A 21,166-nucleotide genomic window follows, 5' to 3' on the forward strand; every position below is an offset into this window, starting at 1 on the left:
GCGGGCAAAAGCCAAAGCCAAGGAACAGTGGCAGAGCATCAGCCCCAGGTGAGATCCCTGCTGGCATCCCCAGGTAAGACTGTGAGAGATGTCTGCCTGAGATCCTAGAGAATCAATTCTGTCAGTCAGTGTAGACAATACTGAAGTAGATGGACCAATGGCTTGGCATCTTCCTCTGTTCCTGGAGCGAAGGGGTCACTTTGCTCTCTAAACCCATGTTTAGATTTATTTTATTAGCGTTTGCGATTGCTCTCTTGTTCCATTTATGGTTTCCATTGTCATTACAATTTCAAACTGTTTCTTTATTTATTTTTAACACTTTTCCATATTTGAAGATTGCACAAAAATACAAAAAGCCACAAACATACATACCAAAAGCTGACAAACAAAAAGAAAAAAAAAATCTATACTATACATAAATGAAAACCAATACCATCAGATTTTAAACTGTTTAATTCTGCCTCGTACGCAGCTGCAGAACTGTTTAATTCTGCCTCGTACCCACCCACCCATGGCAAGCTATTAAGTGGCATTAAGTGCTTGCCCCATGGAGACAAAGCCCACCCAAAGGCTGGGAGGTGGGTGAACTTGCTCCATTCTCTATAGGGGAAGCTGAAGGCTAAGGGTATTCTTGGCAGGGAGGGGCAGGGATTCCTACAAGGACAGAGGCAAACTGGGGAGCAGCAGCTGCCCCTCAGAGGCTGCCCCACATATTGCGGCCTTGGCTAATCTTCCCACCTTATGCTCAAAGGTCACCCACCCACCTCCCAGGCCAAGAACGAATGTTTGGCTGAGCAGATCCTAGGATACCAGCATACATACATATTTTTATTTGTATGCCACTATTCCACAGTTCAAGCCATGCTCAAGGCGGCTTGCAACATGAAAAAATACATGATGGCAACATAAGAGAAGTACAGTGGTACCTTGGGATGTGAACGGGATCCGTTCTGGAGCCCCGTTTACATCCTGAGCAGAACACAACTTGTGTCTGTGCAAGCGCGGGTCGCGATTCACCGCTTCTGTGCAAGCACGTGACGTCGTTTTGAGCGCCTGCGCATGCGCAAGCGGCGAAACCCGGAAGTAACCTGTTCTGTTACTTCTGTGTCACCGTGGAATGCAACCTGAAAACGCTCAACCTGAAGCGACTTTAACCCGAGGTATGACTGTAGTTCTAAAGTGTGGGATGTGAAACACAGAGCAGTCAAATACAACATCCCTAGATCCAGTTACAGATAGGTAGCCGTGTTGGTCTGCCATAGTCAAAACAAAACAAATTCCTTCCAGTAGCACCTTAAAGACCAACTAAGTCAGTTCTTGGTATGAGCTTTCGTGTGCATGCACACTTCTTCAGATACTTCTTCAGGTATCTGAAGAAGTGTGCATGCACACGAAAGCTCATACCAAGAACTGACTTAGTTGGTCTTTAAGGTGCTACTGGAAGGAATTTGTTTTGTTTTAACATCCCTAGAGTGGACATAAAAAGGGGGCGTCTGGACCAGCCAGTCAAAACTTCCTCTTTCCTCCTGAGCTGGGACAGACTTCCTCTGCATGTGACTAGGGGTGGGCATGGCCTCACCTGTGCAGGTAACAAAATACCTCAGCGGAGGCCGCCATCTCTCTCTCTCTCTCTCTCTCTGATTCCATTCGTCGAAGAAGCAACATCTGCTTAGCCTAAGATGCCCAGCCAAGAGAGGACAAAGGGACTGTCTCCTTATGGAATAGTTTCCAGGTGTATGTTACTTTCGTAACTTAAGTCTGCCTTCTGGGATCCATCTGTGAACGGAATGAGTGAGTGAGTAAACTCTTTTTATATTTTTATAGAAGACTGTGTCGTGTCTATTCTTTTCATGAGGGAATAAAAGGGGAATTACCAGGTAACTTATTTTAGAGGCTTATGCAAGCCTGGCATAAATCCTATCCGCTGCACAAGTTTAAAAAGGGGGAATGTTACCCTGCTAAATTATAGAACTTGTTAACACAAGTTGGAAAGGATATACAGTCATACCTCACGTTACATCCGCTTCATCTTACGTTTTTTCAGGTTGCATCCTGCGGCGACCCGGAAGTACTGGAAAGGGTTACTTCCGGGTTTCGCTGCTCACGCATGCACAGAAATGCAAAATGACATCACGCGCATGCGCAGAAGCGGTGAATCGCAACCCGCGCGTGCACAGACGCGTCGCTGCAAGTTGCGTTCCTTTCATGTTGCGAACGGGCCTCTGGAACAGACCTCGTTCGCAACCAGACGTACCACTGTAATTAAACAATATATCCTCTCCTGCCTCCCTGAACATCCCCACATAAATAACAAATAAAGCATTAAAAAATACACAAGCAAAGTGAACAATTTCCACATAAATCACAACAAGGTCTCAAATAAAGATGCAAAAAATAAATAAATAGCAGCAACCTCCCCCCCAAGCCTGCAACAAAAGCCCCCAAACAACACCTCAGCCCGAGAGTCTGTTCTAGCTTTTGCAGCTGGAGTCAGTCCGGGTCCTCCCAGGCCAGTTGGGAAAAGCCTGCAAGGCAGGGAGCAAGTTTTCCCAGGAGTCCCAGCCAGGATGGTCTTGACGTGCCTTTTTTCCTGCCCACAAGTCCCAGGTCCATTTCTCTCTCCCATCTCTCTTTGTCCTGCGGCTCCAGATATCTGCCGGCTGCCCAGCAACCCCGGAGAGGGGGACCACTCCATCCACCTGTTTTACTACAGCCGCCTTGGAGCAGGCTGCTACCCGTTCACCTACAGAGGCCACAAGGGCAACGCCAACAGGTTTGCAACTCTGGTGGAATGTGAGGAGACCTGCAGAGACCCAGGTAAGCACTTGGTCCTTGCCGCGGGATCACATTCATCCAGTGCTTTTCCAGCTGCACTGGCTCCCAGTGGAGTACAGGGTCAGATTTAAGGTGCTGGTTTCAACCTTGAAAGTCCTATACAGCCTAGGACCCACCCTCGTACCTACAGGACTGCCTCTCCTGTTATGCCCCGCGGAGGGCCTTAAGGTCCACAAATGACAACACCGGAGGTCCCGAGCCTCAAGGAGGTTAGATTGGTCTCCACTAGGCCCAGGGCCTTTTCAGCACTGGCCCCAACATGGTGGAACACTCTGTCCCAAGAGACTAGGGCCCTGCAGGACTTGACATCTTTCCGCAGGGCCTGCAAGACAGAGCTGTTCCACCTGGCCTTTGGTTTGGACTCAGTCTGACCCTTCTGTTTCCCTCCCCTTATGGTCTTGATCTAGGGGCCACTTTTAAAATGAGGCTGCATTTTAAATTGCATTTTAAGCTGTATTTTAAATTGGGGTTTTTTCTTATTATGTTTTTACTGTAATTTTACTGCTGTTAGCCACCCTGAGCCCGGCTCTGGCCAAGGAGGGTGGGGTATAAATGAATTTTGTTGTTGTTGTTGTTGTTGTTGTTGTTGTTGTTGTTGTTGTTGTTGTTTGGGCTCCCTCTCTCTCTCTGCAGGACACGGGGAAAGGGTGTCCCAACCCCTAGGGGAGAGAGAAGAGGCTTCATGGAAAGAAAAGTCGGGGTACAGTGATTAGGAAACGAGGGTGGGGGCAGGCCCTGAGGGGATACGCTCTCTTGCCATCGCCAGTGGCCTCCTATTTCTTCCTCCAGCCTCTACCTCGAATCAGAAATGCCGTACATGACACTAGATTTTGCGGGCCTCCAGTGAAGCTGAATGTTGGGAGATTCGGGGCAGAGAAAAGAAAGTCCTTCGTCACACAGCGCAGAGTTAGACTGTGGAACTCCCTCCCACTGGAGGCAGGAATGGCCACCAAGGTGGACGGTTTTAAAAGAGGATTGGACAAAGTCACAATGGAGAGGGCTGCGGCATCTAGTTGGCCACTGTGAGAACAGGATGCCAGACCAAATGGGCCTGACCCAGTAGGCTGTTCTTAAGTAATAATAATAATAATAATAATAATAATAATAATAATAATAATAATTTATTTATTTATTATTCATACCCACCCATATGATTGGGTTTCCCCAGCCACTCTGGGCGGCTTCCAACAAAATATTAAAATACAGTAATGCATCAAACATTAAAAGCTTCCCTAAAGAGGGCTGCCTTCAGATATCTTCTAAAAATCTGGTAGTTGTTCTTCTCTTTGACATCTGGTGGGAGGGAATTCCACAAGGCAGGTGCCACCACCGAGAAGGCCCTCTGCCTGGTTCTCTGTAATTTGGCTTCTCGCAGTGAGGGAACCACCAGAAGGCCCTCGGCGCTGGACCTCAGTGTCCGGGCAGAACGATGGGGGTGGAGACGCTCCTTCAGGTATACAGGACTGAGGCCGTTTAGGGCTTTAAAGGTCAGCTCCAACACTTATGCAGCGGGCGGGGGCAAAACTAGGCTTTATTTCATCCCAGAACCTGCAAACTCATTTGTGCATATCCAATAGTTCCCCCCCACCAGACCCCACCTCCTTCATTCTTTCTAGCAGCTCAGAACACAAGGCTCCTTCTGCTCTCTGGCTGCAGATATTTGCCAGCTTCCCCAGAAGCCGGGTCCCTGCAACACCTACGTCCAAAGGTTCTACTTCAACTCCACCAGCAGAGAGTGCACCGCTTTCGACTATGGCAACTGCAGGGGGAACCTGAATAACTTCCCCACCAAAGAGGAATGCCAGCTGGCCTGCAAGGGCACAGGTGGGTCCCTGGGCAGATGCTGGGAGGGCGACTGAGGCTGCGCTCTGTCTCCGCAGTGGATCGCTGACACCTGAGATGTATCTTTCAGGACCCACCCTGTTTTTTGCCGTTATGTTTTCTTTTAGTAATTGAAAGCTTTACTGTGTCATTTTAAATTGTCGCAACCCAGCCTGGGACCTTAGGGTTGTTGTTGTTTAGTCGTTTAGTGGTGCCCGCCTCTTTGTGACCCCCTGGACCAGAGCACGCCAGGCACTCCTGTCTTCCACTGCCTCCCACAGTTTGGTCAAACTCATGCTGGCAGCTTCTATGACACTGTCCCACCATCTCGTCCTCTGTCGTCCCCTTCTCCTTGTGCCCTCCATCTTTCCCAACATCAGGGTCTTTTCCAGGGAGTCTTCTCTTCTCATGAGGTGGCCAAAGTACTGGAGCCTTAGGGTGGGTGGCAATAAATTAAAATGCCGTTGTCATCTGGTTCCATGCATTTGGTGAGGACGCGGCTGATCAAAAATGCCTTTGGGTTGTCATTTTTTTAGAACTTAGGCAAATACTTTGCAATGAGTCAGACCATTCATTTCTCTGGCTCATGTGTCCACACTAACTCTCCTGGGTCTTAGACAGGGGGCCTCTCCTTGCCCTACTGGAGATGCCATTGGAATTTGAACCCAGGGCACGTGGCATGCAAGGCAAGTGCTCTGTCACTGAACTATGGCCTTTCTTCCACTGTGCTGGAATTATTACTCAGTCTGAGGATTGGCTTTATGCCTTTGAGGTACCATTTTTGAGGAGTGTCGTGTCAGCCCCCTTGAGTTCCTTGGGAAGCAGCTTTTGAAAACAAAAATGCTGTGTTAGCTCCAACCCCTCCATGACCCGAGACTTCACAGACACCTGGCTGATCTCTTGCAGAGAAGCCCGGCTTCTGCCCCACTCCGGACCCTGACGATTGCCTGATGACTTGCCAGAAGGACTGTGACTGCCCAGGGGGCAAGAAGTGTTGCAGCAACCAGTGTGGTCAAGTGTGCAAGGAGCCCGTGAAAGGTGAGAGGCTGCGGGGTCAGGCTGGTGCTGTGGGGCAAGCCCTTGGGGGGTAACTCAGCCAGCTCCATGGCACACAAAGGGTGTCTCTCTCTCTCTCTCTCTCTCTCTCTCTCTCTCTCTGTGTGTGTGTGTGTGTGTGTGTGTTAGGGAAATGTCAGAGTTTGAGCTGCCTGGGTTAGACTCCAGAGACGGTTGTCAAGCAAGGTGCATCTTGATTCGAGGACTGCAATGTGCTCTGACTTACACCAAGAGCTAAAACACACTCCTCTTTCTACTAAGCATACATTGTGATGTTGCATTCTGAAGGCAAAGGAAGGACTAAAGTTAAAGGTAAAGGGACCCCTGACCATTAGGTCCAGTCGCGGACAACTCTGGGGTTGGGGCGCTCATCTCGCTTTACTGGCCGAGGGAGCTAGCGTACAGCTTCTGGGTCATGTGGTCAGCAGGACTAAGCCGCTTCTGGGGAACCAGAGCAGCGCACGGAAACGCCGTTTACCTTCCCACCAGAGCGGTCCCTATTTATCTACTTGCACTTTGACGTGCTTTCAAACTGCTAGGTTGGCAGGAGCAGGGACTGAGCAACGGGAGCTCACCCCGTCACAGGGATTCGAACTCTGACCTTCTGATCGGCAAGTCCTAGGCTTTGTCATTTAACCCACAGTGCCACCCGCATCCCTGGACCCTGATGAATACAGTAGACAAGAGGCTTGACCATCAAGTCCCTGGGAGAAAGGGCGCATTCCACTCCTTGGCCCAGGCCGTTTTTATTAGCAAAAGAACTTTAACGCAGCATTTGTAAGAACCAATCAGATTTCTTCTGAACGTTTCAAAAAATTCCCACTTGGGGACAAAGTCAGATAGGAGGAAGTCTCTTAACCACAAAGAACTATTTCCTATTTGAGCATGCATACATGTTCAGGCTAAATAAGCAGGAACCAAAGAAGAATGCATTTAGCAAACCACGGAGGTCATAAAAGGAAAGACAGGCATTTTACCACCTCCATGTGAACTCTGTTCCTGGCCCTAAGATTAACAAAAGCTACATCAAAGCTATCTCCTTATCTTTATGTACCCAGGATGCCTGCTAAGCAACTGGTCTGTGTTAGAATGCTCTATACGCGACGGTCAGACATGGAGAAAATGGGGCAGAGATGCAGAGGCTTGTGGGATTGATCAGAAATCATGTCAATGACTCAAACCCGGTCAAAGCGATGCTTTCACCGCTGACACAATGGCTTGCTTCATTTTTCATAATACCTCATAGCAATCCTACATGACCACTACATTGTGACACAGCAATAGCAGGAATTTTCAACTCGCACAATAGCAAGGTCACAAAAGGGGGTCTTGTGCTCTTTGCTCCCCCTCCTGTTCATTCCCTTTGAGACAAGCCTGCCTTGAGACAAGCTTGCCGGAGCCTCCTAGATCTTTTCAAGGGCGCCTGTTACTATCAGTTGGTGCAGACCTTACTTTCCACCCAGCCTAGAGGTGCACATATACCATCCTTAGGTTTCTTAATTGCTTTAAAGCTTCGTTTTCCCTCCACACAAGTGTAGGAGAGAAGGGGAAGGAGAGGGAGGGAAAGGCCATCTCTGTGTTGGGGGGGTCACTTCAGTTTAAAGAACTCCCTGGTGCTCTTCAACCTCTGGTGTGACTGTGAGGGGAGGGGGAGAAGGGGGCAGAAGCTGAGCAGAACCTCTTGACAAAAAAGCATGTCAGTAGGCAGCACAGAGTTAATCTATGGAACTCCCTCCCCCATGAGGCAGTGATGGGCACCCAACTGGATGGCTTTGAAAGAGGATTGGGCAAATCCATGGAGGAGGAGAAGGCTATCAAAGGCTGCTAGCCACAATAGTTGGAGGCAGCGATGCTTCTGAATCCCAATTGCTAGAAACCACAGCTGGAGAATGTTGCCCTTGTGCTCAGGTCCAGCTTGTGGGTTTCCCAGAAGATGCATCTGGTTGGCCAGATGTTGGACTAGTTGGGCCATTAGGCTGATCCTGCAAATGTTCTCCTTATGTTCTTATATGTCCTCCTGGACTGTTGTTGATGTGTCTTCCATGGAGAACCACGAGCCAAGTACAAGTCTTGGGTAGCTTTCCTGGGCTCCCAGGAAGAGTCCAGGTGGATTCCTGTACATGAAGAGCAGACAAAGAGGACCAAGAGCAGATTCCTCCTTAATGTGACTTTCAAGCTTCTCTGACACAGTTGGCCTTTGTTCGTGGGAATGCTCTGGGTATCTCTAGCAGGAAGGTGATATGGACGGGTGCGTGCATCTCTGGAACAAGGGCTGGCCTAGCTCCAGGCACCCAACTGAAATGGCCCCAGCAGCCCTCCCAAATCTTGCTTAGAGCTGCTGGGTGAAGCTCTTTGACACGCCGAGGAGAAGACTGTCCTTTCTGCTGCTGCTGCTGCCACTTTGCACAGTCAGTGTTCCCAGGACTCGGCTAAGGTGGAAGAGGAGCAGAGCGGAGGCTAAGATCCAGTCCTGGTGCTGAATGCTGGGGTTGACCTGGCATGCTGGCTGCAGGCCCTGGGGGGGGCCTTCTCCTTTCCTAAAGGTCCTAATGACACCGGGCTTATCCTCTCTGTGGGAATGTTCAGGGATGCAGGAGAGGATATATTGTTTGATTATAGCTTTTCCAACTTGTGTAAACAAGTTCACAATTTAGCAGAGTAACATTCCCCTTTTTAAACTTGCAGCGGATGCGTTTGCTTAGGCTTGCTAAAGCCTCTGTAATAACTGTTCTGGTATTTTCCCCTTATTTCCTCATAAAAGATAAGACACAGTCTTCTATAAAAGTATAAAAAGGTTTAATCACACATCATTCTGTTCACAATAGGATCCCAGAAGGCAGACTTAGCTTAGAAAAGTAACATACACCTGGAAACTATCTCATAAGGAGACAGTCCCTTTGTCCTCTCCTGGCTGGAGGCTAAGAGAGCATCTCTGGCTAAGCAGATGTTGCTTCTTCGATGCATGTAGTCAAGAGAGAGAGATGGCTGCCCTGCCCTGTGCTTTTGTCGTTACCTGCACAGGTGAGGCCCCGCCCACCTCTAGTCACATGCAGAGGAAGTCTGTCCCAGCCCAGAAGGAAACAGGAAGTTTACCTGCTGGCTGGACAAACATTCCTCCCCATGTTTAAACATGTTCACTCTAGGAATGTTGTACTTGACTGCTCTTGTGTTTCACATCCCCCACTCTCTTGCAGCGAAGCCTGGCAAGTGCCCACCTGTTCCTCCTGGTTCTGCTTGCGTGGTTCCCAAGAGCCTCTGCCAGTGTGATGGTGACTGCTCTGGCCCAGAGAAGTGCTGCAGCAATGGGTGTGGCCTCCTATGCACAAAGCCCACCCTTTAGAGGTGAGGCACCTGGCTGTGTTCCTCCAAGCCACTCCTTGCTGCCCCCACATCATCCACACCCTGGTAGCCTCTGGGGGCATCAAGCTGACTCTCCCTCCCTCTAGACTCACTCTGTGGGGGGGGGCTGCCGCCGCCTGGTGTACCCCCACTGCCTTTGAGGGGATCCTTGCAAAAGGCCACGGCAGCAAAGGAAAGCCAGGTGCGACATTTCAGTGTGACAAATTAGTGTGATTGCTGCATTGCAGGGGTTTGGGCCAGAGGCCTCTTTAGGGTCCCTTGCCATCCCATGGTTCTGTGAAACGACTGCACACCCCCTTTGCAGGAATTGGGAAAGAAGTTTCCACTGGAAGAACAAGCCACAATCCCACAGGCTAAAACAGCCTTTTTTTCAAACTTAACCTCCAAGAGGCATTGGAAACGCACACAAAAAGAGGAGGTCGTTGCATCAGATGTGCAAGCACTCTCAAGCTCCATTCACACACACTTATTCATCACTGCAGCATTGAGGGGTGAGATGCACGTATGAAAGACCCACCCCAGAGGGAGGTCTGCTCCTACCTGAAGCTTAGCCACGGATTCAGCTACAAGTTGCCAAGCACAGGGCAATGGAGGGGCATCAGGTCAAAGGACATCAGGTCAAAGGACATCAGGTCAAAGGATGCTTCCTTCCTACATGAGCAAACAAGCCTCAGGATTGTGGGAATGTTCAGGGATGCAGGAGAGGATATATTGTTTGATTATAGCCTTTGCAACTTGTGTAAGCAAGTTCACAGTTCAGCAGAGTAACATTCCCCTTTTTACACTTTCAGCGGATGCGTTTGCTCAGGCTCACTAAAGCCTCTGTAATAACTTTTCTGGTATTTTCCCCTTATTCCCTCATAAAAGATAAGACACGACACAGTCTTCTATAAAAGTATAAAAAGGTTTACTCACACATCATTCTGTTCACAATAGGATCCCAGAAGGCAGACTTAGCTTAGAAAAGTAACCTACACCTGGAAACTATCTCATAAGGAGACAGTCCCTTTGTCCTCTCCTGGCTGGAGGCCAAGAGAGCATCTTTGGCTAAGCAGATGTTGCTTCTTCGTTGCATGTAGTCAAAGAGAGAGAGATGGCTGCCCTGCCCTGTGCTTTTGTCGTTACCTGCACAGGTGAGGCCACGCCCAGAGGAAGTCTGTCCCAGCCCAGAAGGAAACTGGAAATTTACCTGCTGGCTGGACAAACATTCCTCCCCATGTTTAAACATGTTCACTCTAGGAATGTTGTACTTGACTGCTCTTGTGCTTCACGTCCCACAAGAATCATAGAGGTGGGAGGTGGTCTTGGAGGACTTGGGACTTTGCAAAGGCTGGTCACAGCAAACCCATGCAAATAAACCGCATGGCATTCTCCACCAAGAATCCTGAGAACTGTAGTCTGTCAAGACTGCTGGGAACTGTAGCTCTCTTGCGGGAATGCTGAGGGTGGCAGGAGAGGATATATTGTTTGTTAATATCCTTCCTAACTTGCACTAGCAAGTTCCTTCACTTAGCAGAGTGCATTCCCCTTCTCACACAGCAGAAAGCAAGTTGCTGACTCGTCTGAGCCTTTTACTACTGTGGTACCTCGGGTTAAGAACTTAATTCATTCCGGAGGTCCGTTCTTAATCTGAAACTGTTCTTAACCTGAAGCACCACTTTAGCTAATGGGGTCTCCCGTTGCTGCCGCGCTGCCGGAGCACGATTTCTGTTCTCATCCTGAAGCAAAGTTCTTAACCCGAGGTACTATTTCTGGGTTAGAGGAGTCTGTAACCTGAAGCGTCTGTAACCTGAAGCGTATGTAACCCGAGGTACCACTGTACTATTATACAATTCAATCTAGCTCAGGTTGAATTGTGTGTTCCTGGTAAAATCCCCTTTGAATCCCTCCTAAAAGAATAAAGACACCACAGTCTTATTCATAAATAACAAAAAGTTGTTTTACTCATGATCAGGCAGCGCACAGTCTGATCCCTGAAGGCAGGCATTAGGCTTAAAGTTACAAACATGTACAAACAGGTTTACCCCATATGGGAGACAACCTGGGGAACTGCTGTGGCAGTCCAGGAAGGAGGCAGGACAAAAAGGGGAGGAAAGAGAAAGGTGGCCGTGTGACTTGTCCTTTTACCAGGTCCGGAAAGGTCATGCCCACCTACTAGTCACATGCAAAAGGAAGGATGCTCCAGGCCAGGAGGAACAGGAAGTTCTGACTGACTGGACCAAACATCCCCTTGCATGTCCACTCTAGCAAAACAAGGAATGTTGTACTTGACTGCTCCCAGTGGATTACATCCCACATCTCTCAGGGGTAAATTACAGTCCCTGGGATTCTTTGGTAGAATCTGTGACTAACTGAAGTGCTACAAAAGTGTTTTCGGTCTGTGGCGTGGATGAGACCACACTTTCATGTACAGTGGGGAAATCTGGGCAGCCAAGGAGGTTGTGTCCCCTTTGGTCAGCAGGTGGCAGCATTGAGCTATGTTTCAGATGCTCCTGCAGACAGGTGATTCCTAGCAGGTGGGAGGCAGCTTTTGCGTATAATGCTATGCAGACAGGCTACCCAGTGAACACACCTGTGTGCGCGCATGCACACACCCACTGGGATATGCTCACTGCCCCCTCTCCTGACCCTCTATGCATAATAGTGGAAGCCAGTGGGGTCACCCAGCAAAGCTGGAGAGCGGCAGATTCAGGAAAGGGAACAGGAAGGACATCTTCACATGTTGCATGTAGTTAATATGCTACTACCAAGTGTAATGATGACCACCAAGTTGGGTGGGTTTTAACGACAGTTAAGGAAAATCAAAGGCTATTCCAAGCTCTATTTTGGTGTTGTTGTTGTTGTTGTTGTTTTTAAGGAATGAGAGACCATCAGGGTCTTGGGTGCCACATCTTGCCTGTCCCCAAAACATAGCTGTCAACCTTCCCTATCTTTTTTTGCGGGAAATTCCCTTATTCCAGCGCCATTTCCTGCTGCTATCCTGGCTTGTTAGATATCCCGTAGACTGTCCCCGGGACAGGTGAGGCTGCTGATCCCTTATTTTCAAATCTGAAAGTTGAGATTTATGCCCCAAAAGCCCGTTCTGTGATAAGGACGCCACATCAGCTGGAAGAGCATCACTTGCAGAGTTCAAGATCCCCAGGTCTCAGGCCACTTCTGCCTGAGTGCACTAGAGGGCAGCAGTGCCACACACATACATACCTTGGTTCTTGCAGGTTGAGCTGCCATTCGGATGCCTTCAGCATCCTCATTACAGGAAGGAATTCCACCGGTGCAGCTTTACCTGGCATGAGGATTTGGTGAGGGGAATGTTGCACCGATTCAGCCAGCCCAAACTCAGCCTTGCAATGCAGCCTTATTGAAGGGGCAAGGCCTCTTCCATCCTTTTCTCCCCTGACCATCTGCCTAGACCCAGCTCCTTACAAACCCAGACCATGGGTGTCTTCAGTTTTGGCCCTCAGGCTCCACCTAGAAATCTGGTGGATCTTTGCAAGCCCAGGAGCAGCCCCCTAACCCATACTCTCTCTCCCACCTGCCAAATTCTCTGCCTTTTAGAAGAGGACATTTGGGGCAGGGCAAAATTCCTTCGCTTTGTTTCGCTTCTGGGTGACCTGACAAGCTGGGCTGGTGGAAATGGCACCAAGGGCCATGGAGCACTCCTGCAAAACTTACATGGGAAGCATGTAAAGTCAGACCTTTGGACTGTCTAGGTCTGTACTGTCAACACTGACTGGCAGCAACTTCCCAGGGTTTCAGCCATCAGCTGCTGCCAGCTCTACCTATGGGGCTGGACCCACAGCCCTCGCCTCTTTAGCAACTGGTGGCCTGGACTCTCTCCTGCCTCCTTCACCTCCAGCTGGAGGTGGTGTTTCTGGTGCCTGTCAAGACTCTGCAGCAGAGCCAGAGTCATCCCACCCGTCTCCAGCCGCTGCCAAACTCAGCACAAAAGCCTCTGCCTCTAAGTGGTGGGTCAGAATCAGTGCAGGAAGACCCACCCAGGTGCCTCCTGCAGGACTCCCTGGTCCTGAATGGGGTAATTGTGTCCCTGAAGGACCAGGTGCGCAGCCTGGGAGTCATTTTGGACTCACAGCTGTCCATGGAGGTGCAGGTCAGTTCTGTGTCCAGGGCAGCTGTCTACCAGCTCCATCTGGTACGCAGGATGAGACCCTCTCTGCCCGCAGACTGTCTGGCCAGAGTGGTGCATGCTCTGCTTATCTCCTGCTTGGACTACTGCAATGCGCTCTACGTGGGGCTACCTTTGAAGGTGACCCGGAAACTACAACTAATCCAGAATGCGGCAGCTAGACTGGTGACTGGGAGCAGCCGCCAAGACCATATAACACTGGTCTTGAAAGACCAACATTGGCTCCCAGTACGTTTCTGGGCACAATTCAAAGTGTTGGTGCTGACCTTGAAAGCCCTAAACGGCCTCAAAGGCCCAGTATACCTGAAGGAGCGTCTCCATCCCCATCGTTCAGCCCGGACACTGAGGTCCAGCACCGAGGGCCTTCTGGCGGTTCCCTCACTGCGAGAAGCCACTGCGAGAAGCCAACACTTCCTTAAACAGGGCTGCCTTCAGATGTCTTCTAAAAGTCTGGTAGCTGTTGTTCTCCTTGACATCTGCTGGGAGGGCGTTCCACAGGGCGGGTGCCACCACCGAGAAGGCCCTCTGCCTGCTTCCCTGTAACTTGGCTTCTCGCAGCGAGGGAATCACCAGAAGGCCCTCGGCACTGGATCTCAGTGTCCAGACAGAATGATGCACCCAGAGATGCATTTTAAATAAAAGGGCACATTCTACTCATGTAAAAACATGCTGATTCCCAGACTGTCCATGGGCTGGACTGAGAAGGCAATTGGGCCGGATCCAGCCCCTAGGCCTTAGTTTGCCTACCCATGTTCTAGAGCAGGGGTCAGCAAGGTCTACCTTGCCTGGGCCGGTACACTCCCACAGAGATCGGTCCGTGAGCCGGATGGTGTCTGCGCAAATGTGATTTCCGGCATCTGCGCATGCGCAGACGTGATTTCCAGCACCGCGGAAGCAAGTACCTGCTCCGTGCTGCGCCGGTTTAGCGCAGCACGCGGGTACTCACCAAACAGGTGGCTTGGTTCGGGGGCGGCTCATGGGTCATTTAAACGACCCCCGTGGGCTGCTTGTGGCCCACGGGCCGCAGGTTGCCAACCCCTGCTCTGGGGGCTGAGGTTCCTTTGGTGCTGGGTGGCGCCAGCATAGGCTTCACCACTGGGTGCTCCTGCTGCTTATTCCTAAAAATTGTCCCCACAATTCCTAATGTCCAGTTTGGCCCTGGGCTAAAGACACCCACTCAATCACTACAGTCTCATTATTACCAAATTTTTTGCTCTATAAGACTCACTTTTTCCCTCCTAAAAAGTAAGGGGAAATGTGTGTGCGTCTTATGGAGCGAATGCAGGCTGCGCAGCTATCCCAGAAGCCAGAACAGCAAGAGGGATTGCTGCTTTCACTGTGCAGAGATCCCTCTTGCTGTTCTGGCTTCTGAGATTCTGATATTTTTTTTTCTTGTTTTCCTCCTCCAAAAACTAGGTGCGTCTTGTGGTCCGGTGCGTCTTATAGAGTGAAAAATACGGTATTTTTTACCACTTTATTTTGGGTAATAAACAATTCATTTAAAACAACAACAAATAAAACATGTACTTTGATGATTGATGGTTCGTCCCCTCTTTCTCCTAGATCTTGCCCAATTGTTATTAGTAAAAATGTTTGATGAGTGATTAGTTGTGGGCTGTTGTTTGTAAATGAAACATGTTTAATGCTATCAATTACCTGGCTGCCCGTCAGCTACTGGGCTAAGTTCAAGGTGCTGGTTTTGCAGCATAAAGCCCTATGCATCTTGGGATACAGCCCTCGCCTCCTCCTCGAATTTGTCCAGTCCTCTTTGAAAGCTTTCCAGCTTGGTGGCCACCACTGCCTCCTGTGGCAGGGAGTTCCACAGTTTAACGCTGCCCTGCATTAAGAAGGACTTTCTTTCTCTCTCTGGAATCTTCCAACATTCGGCTTCACTGGGTGTCCTTTTACAGGTAATACTTAATCTCTGCACCGCATTTCTAAGAACTCGGATCATTTCGTGTGGCAGCACCGACACTTTGGAACTCCCTGCCTCTTGATTATCAGGCCGGCATCTTTGCTGTATTCTTTTCAGCGCCTGCTGAAGACATTTAGACAAGCCTCTACCCAGATGTTCAGAAAGTTTGCATGAGTTGTACTTTGTTGCTGTTCTATTCTTTTGTGGTTTTAACTTTTCGTATGTTCTAAATGATACATTATTACCGATGATTTTATTATTTTACCTTTTTTTGTTTGGGGGTTTTTCTGCAATCAAGTGGTATATAAATTTCATGAAATAAATAAACAAATACTGTCGACAAGCTCCAATGTCCACCTGCACTGATCAGGCACATTTTCACGGTTCTCTCTTGGTTTGCATAATTTTTCTGGGTTTTCCTGGTCTTAAGATGTAATGATAATTATTATTTTATTATTTATACCCTGCCCATCTGGCTGGATTTTCCCAGAAGGGGCATAGCAACCAGAGACCCTTTATTTTTATTTTTTTTATTATTATTATTATTATTATTATTATTATTATTATTATTATTATTATTATACAAACAAGCAAACATTATTCAGCCATCCCTCTGGCTCCTCAGATTTCCACAGTCCTTGCCCACACACTTCTAAGCATACATTTTCCTTCATGAGGACTGGAAGCCTGCTCTGCTCTTAAAGCTGAGCTTCTCCAGGATCTGAGCTCTCTCTGCCCTGAGTCACCTCCTGCGTCTTGTCAGCCCTTCTGCCAAACCAGAGTGGGCACACGCAGCCCTGCCCCGACTGCCCCCCCCCTCCATACCATCCACGGGCTCTTGGCCCTGCCCGGCTGCCGCTCTCCGCCCCTCTGACCAGGCAGGCAGGCAGGCAGCCGAAAATGGGCTTTTTATTACAGCCATACATCAAAGTGGCTGCCTGATGCGGGCAGGCGGTGGCGATTTTTCTTCATGGTTTACAGACAAATGAGGGGAAGGAAAATGGATGCGAACTTTGCTCCATCGTGAGGTCAGCAAGCATGTGAAGAGGGACCTCGTTATGGATTATCAGAGCATTAACGAGGCAAGGCTGGGGAGCCAGGAATGCAGCGGAGGGGGGGGTTAAGCATCACCAAGAAGAGGAGGTGGGCTTTGCGCGGGTGGATTTCATGGGCCCCTGCTGGAAACACAGAGCTGTAGAGGGGAAGGGGCCCCCAACGGCCTTCTAGCCCAATCACAGCTGCAGAATCCCTGGCCACCCAAACCTCTGAAGGACAGACAACCGCCTTCCATGGGACCATGGGCACAGCCAGGATTTCTGTTGGGATCGGGGGCAGGAAGGACACCCCCCTGTCGTCATCCTCTGTCTGGCTCTGCCTAGCTAGCAGCTTCAGAACCAAATGCTTCAACAACAGTTGTTTTAAATTACTTTCCTTTGACCCCAGAAAATTGCCTGTCCTTTCAATTTCAATATTCTGATTATTTCTACTTTTAGTTGTTGTTTAGTCGTTTAGTCGTGTCCAACTCTTCGTGACCCCCTGGACCAGAGCACGCCAGGCCCTCCTGTCTTCCACTGCCTCCCGCAGTTTGGTCAAACTCATGTTTGTAGCTTCGAAGACACTGTCCCACCATCTCGTTCTCTGTCGTCCCCTTCTCCTTTTGCCCTCCATCTTTCCCAACATCAGGGTCTTTTCCAAGGAGTTTTCTCTTCTCCTGAGGTGGCCAAAGTCTTGGAGCCTCAGCTTCACGATCTGTCCTTCCAGTGAGCACTCTGGGCTGATTTCCTTCAGAATGGAGAGGTTTGATCTTCTTGCAGTCCGTGGGACTCTCAAGAGTCTCCTCCAGCACCAGAATTCAAAAGCATCCATTCTTCGGCGATCAGCCTTCTTGATGGTCCAGCTCTCACTGCCATACATCACTACTGGGAAATGATTTACTTGATTTGAGGAGGTTTATGGGCAGACCTGGGGTTTGACTTCGGAGGAACCTGGGGCGCTGCTTTGTGCCGAGTCTGACCCCTGAGCCCACCAGCCCCAGGACTCCTCCTCTGACGGGCAGGCTCTCCAGAAGAGGGTCCCTTCCAGCACCCGCCCGCCCACCCCCCTTCCACGCGGTGCCTCCCCATGCCTGGGGCCTGAAGCGCAGCCGGCAGGCAGGTCACTAAGAAGGGGTGCAAGGAGGACTTTCTTGGTCCTCCCCAAAGCTTATGGGCCTGTCGGAGGGGTTGGGAAGACCACCCCTGCCGCCCACTGGCGGGTGATCCGGCTAATTAATTCCCAGAGACGCCTGATGAGCCCGCCGTAAAACCCATTTGGCCAGCTGATCCCCCTGCGCTGGCTGCCGGTGGCTTTGTGCTGGAGTTATCAGGGTCCACTCCCCCCCTCCCGGAACAATTAAATTTGCCTCCCGTTACCCCGCGAACTCCTGGCCAAGGCGATAAGGCTTAATACCTCCCAATAGCGACTATCGGCATTCGCATAAGGCCCCATAAATATTAATAGCATTCTAATTAGCCCCTTTCAAATGCATCACCCAAATGAAGCGTCTCGGCAGACATCATTCAGCGCCTCTCATTTGCATCCTCTTTGGCGCCACGGGGGGGGGGGGAATGTGCCTCTCCCGCAACCCCAGCCCCCCCCCCAGGCGCTCCCCTTTGCTCGCATCCTTCCTGGTCCACAGCAACCCAGTTGAGAGCATCTGCTTCTGCCAAAAAAGCTGATCAAATATTTAATTATTTTTTTGAAATTAGTTGTATCGCGCTTCCTGGCCACTATGGAGCTCAAGGCAACGCACATGGTTTTCTCCCTTCCTCATTTAATCCCCACAACATTCTTGTGAGGTAGGCCAGGCTGAGAGGAAAGCGACTGCCCCAAGGTGACCCAGTGAGCTTCATGGCTGAGTGGGTATTTGAACCCAGGTCTCTAGTTCGACATTGTGACCACCGGGCAATGCGGTCGAGCCCCTCTGGAAAGCCCATTGGCTAAGTGGAAGAAGCTGGCCAGAATGGGTCCATAGTTCTGGCAGGATTAGGCCCCCTGCTCTTTTCCTGGGCAATCTGTGTGTTTTCCTTAAGAAAGATATACAGTGGTACCTCGGGTTACAGACGCTTCAGGTTACAGACGCTTCAGGTTACAGACTCCGCTAACGCAGAAATAGTACCTCGGGTTAAGAACTTTGCTTCAGGATGAGAACAGAAATTGCGGCAGCGGGAGGCCCCATTAGCTAAAGCGGTGCTTCAGGTTAAGAACAGTTTCAGGTTAAGTACGGACCTCCGGAATGAATTAAGTATGTAACCAGAGGTACCACTGTACTGCTATTCTTGCTATGTGCCATATTCTGCATACAGTTCCTCAGGCATGCAAAGCAAAGTCCCCCCCCCCCTTCATCCTTTGCCCAGTGTGATGCTGACGCTGGTGATGACAAGGCCAAGCCGGGGACATCATCCCCACACCTGCCAGGGCAGGGCAGCCATGGGCTTGGCACAAGCAGCCCCTTCTCCTGCTGCCAGCCCTGCGGTCGATGTGGTGGAGACGGCCGGCGAGCGGTGCGAAGAGAGGTCAGGACGACTCATTACGGGCACAATCACCATCAATGCAAATCTCCAGGTGTATCTGGGAAGAAGGAGGCATTAATAGCATTCTCCCTGATTGGGGTCACGGAGCTCTTCCTTCTCCTGTTCCTCCTCTGCTTATCCACCGTGCAGCTGGCCTCTCTCTCTGAGGAGGAGGAGGCAATCATCAGTTCCTTCTCTCTCTCTCTGGAACATTTTGGCAGGTGCCTCATCGAGGGCTCCTTCAATCACTGGAAGAAGGGCTGTCAGCAGGTATGATCTGCCTCAGTTTCAGGGAGATAGAGAGATGGGGGGGGGGGAGAGAGACAGAGAGCTGACCCCAGCTGGGTGCTCTCTACATGCAGACAGATTTCAGGCTGATTCACGCATGGTTTTCTTTATTTGTTTGTTTATGAAAACATATCTGTACACCAGTATTCATAAACATATACAGTATATTATATCAGGGTGGTTTGCAACAGCAGCAAAAGCCATATAATAATAAAAAGCACATAGCCAAACTCAGAAACCAGCTATTTTTTGGAAGGGTGTCTTCTGAATTGCCTTTCTGGGCCTGGAGGAACAGAAGAGTTTTCAGCAGGCATTTGAAAGTGGGCGCAGAAGGCTCTGGCTGAATGTCTAGTGGCAGAGGGTTCCAAAGGCCTGGGCTGATGCACTGGGAATGCAGGGAACGACCGGAGGTGCTCATGCAGATGATCCCAGTGACTGAGCTGGGACAGAAGGGTTCAGGCGCAGCTTTTCTCAACCTGTGGGTCCCCAGATGTTGTTGAACTACAACTCCCATCACCCCTAGCTAGCAAGGCCAGAGCTCAGGGATGATGGGAGTTGTAGTCCAACACCATCTGGGGACCCACAGGTTGAGAACCGCTGATTCAGGGGGTCCCTGAGTTACCCTGGCCCTGAGTTGCTAGGATCTTGGCAAATCAATGCCAGGACCTTGAACCTGGCTCAGCAGTAAGTGGGCAGCCAGTGCAGCTGTTTCAACAAGAGTACCACACATTCTCAGCCAGATGCCCCCATCAGCAGTGGGGCAGCCTCCTTCTGCGTCAGCTGGCACTGCTGAACCAGGCCCAAGGGCAACCCTGAAAGATGCAGACCTTGCCACTCAGAAACGGGCATGCAAACTCCTCCAGCTCGCAAACCCCCACTTCTTGTTTTGGGTGGCCAGAGCTGGGCCCAGGGCAAGCAAGTGGCCCTGTCCCTTGATCGGGAAGAGGAGGTGGTGGGGCTTTGCCCAGTGCTGCTTACAGGTGAGGACAGATGTTTCCCCAGGGGGGTGCCCAGCACCAGCATCTCAGGACTGCAGGGAGCAACCAGGTGAGGAGCAGGATGAGTGCAGCGAGGAGATGTCAGCATGACTGGATGAGCAGAGAAGTGCAGGAGGCGCAGACTGCAATCAGCCCTGACCTCAATTAGCCCGTGGCAGGCAAAGACCAATTACAGTGTCAATCACGGAGAAGAAGGAGGAGAGCAAAGAAGGAAGCAGAACTTTCTTATTTTTGCTCCTCAGCTTCTGTGTGCACTGAGAGGCAGCCTGGCATTAAGTTCTGTAGCTTTCATATATTCTTAGGATTGTCACACTGGGAAGAGAACCAAGGGTCATCTAGTCCAACCCCTGCAATGCAGGAATCTCAGCTAATGCATCCATGACAGACGGCCATCCAACCTCTGCTTAAAAGCTTTCAATGAAGGAGAGTTCACCACCTGCCCAGGGAGACTTTTCCACGGTTGAACAGCTCTTACAATCAAAAAGTTCTTCCTGGTGTTTAGTCCAAATCTCCTTTCTTGTAACTTGAAGCCATGGGTTTGAGTCTTACCCTCCAGAGCAGGAGAGAACAAGCTTGCTGCATCTTCCATGGGACAGCCCTTGAGATATTTGAAGGCGGCCATCCCATCACCTCTTTGCCACTGCTGCTCCCCAAGCTTTCATCTCACACCCGCTGGGTGGATGGAGCAGACAGCCCTGGCAAAAGCTTGTGGCTCTGGCTGGTGATGGAGGGAGAGGTATTCTGCATCATGACACCCTAGCAAATTCCAGCTCTCCAGATAAAGTTCAAGAGCTCACCTGGGCTGGTTGCCTGGCAACAGGAGACGGTGAAGGATATTGCTCCTCAGAAACATTAGCTGCTAACCCACTCAAAATTGAGAGATAATGGAGGCGAAGATGAGCCCTGGGGAGGCTGCCCCATTGGCACTCACAGCCCCTGCCCTGCCCTCAGCAAGGAAGGAACAGCTCCAGCCCAAGAATTGCAGGGGGTGGGGCCTCACTTTCAGGCACAGCACCCCAACACTCATCATTGCATTTGTCTCACCAATTCCACCACCTAAGGGTGGGATATCTGAGTCTCCCATTCTTGCAGAGGAGCCTCTGTTGTTGTTGTTGTTGCTGCTGCTGCTGCTCCTTTGAGGACATAGAATCAAAGAACTGCAGAGTTGGAAGGGACCCTGAGGGTCATCTAGTCCAAA

The 21,166-nt window shown here is 50.2% G+C and overlaps 1 protein-coding gene across 1 annotated transcript in view; it reads left to right on the top strand.

Annotated features, from left to right (window-relative positions):
• Positions 1-15,332, top strand: part of LOC309344221 (papilin-like) — a gene marked incomplete at its 5' end in the record, with an annotated part of 40,522 nt that extends 25,190 nt beyond the window's left edge. Inside the window, 4 exons of the mRNA XM_081866473.1 lie at positions 2,650-2,817; positions 4,492-4,659; positions 5,563-5,694; positions 15,127-15,332. Coding sequence (XP_081722599.1) covers positions 2,650-2,817; positions 4,492-4,659; positions 5,563-5,694; positions 15,127-15,137 — 479 coding nt within the window. The 3' untranslated portion in view covers positions 15,138-15,332. The remainder of the gene's footprint in view (positions 1-2,649; positions 2,818-4,491; positions 4,660-5,562; positions 5,695-15,126) is intronic.
• Between the last annotated feature and the right edge of the window lie 5,834 nt (positions 15,333-21,166).

Source organism: Podarcis erhardii, assembly GCF_964252035.2.
Source record: "Podarcis erhardii genome assembly, chromosome: 6".
Classification (NCBI taxonomy): Eukaryota; Metazoa; Chordata; class Lepidosauria; order Squamata; family Lacertidae; genus Podarcis; species Podarcis erhardii.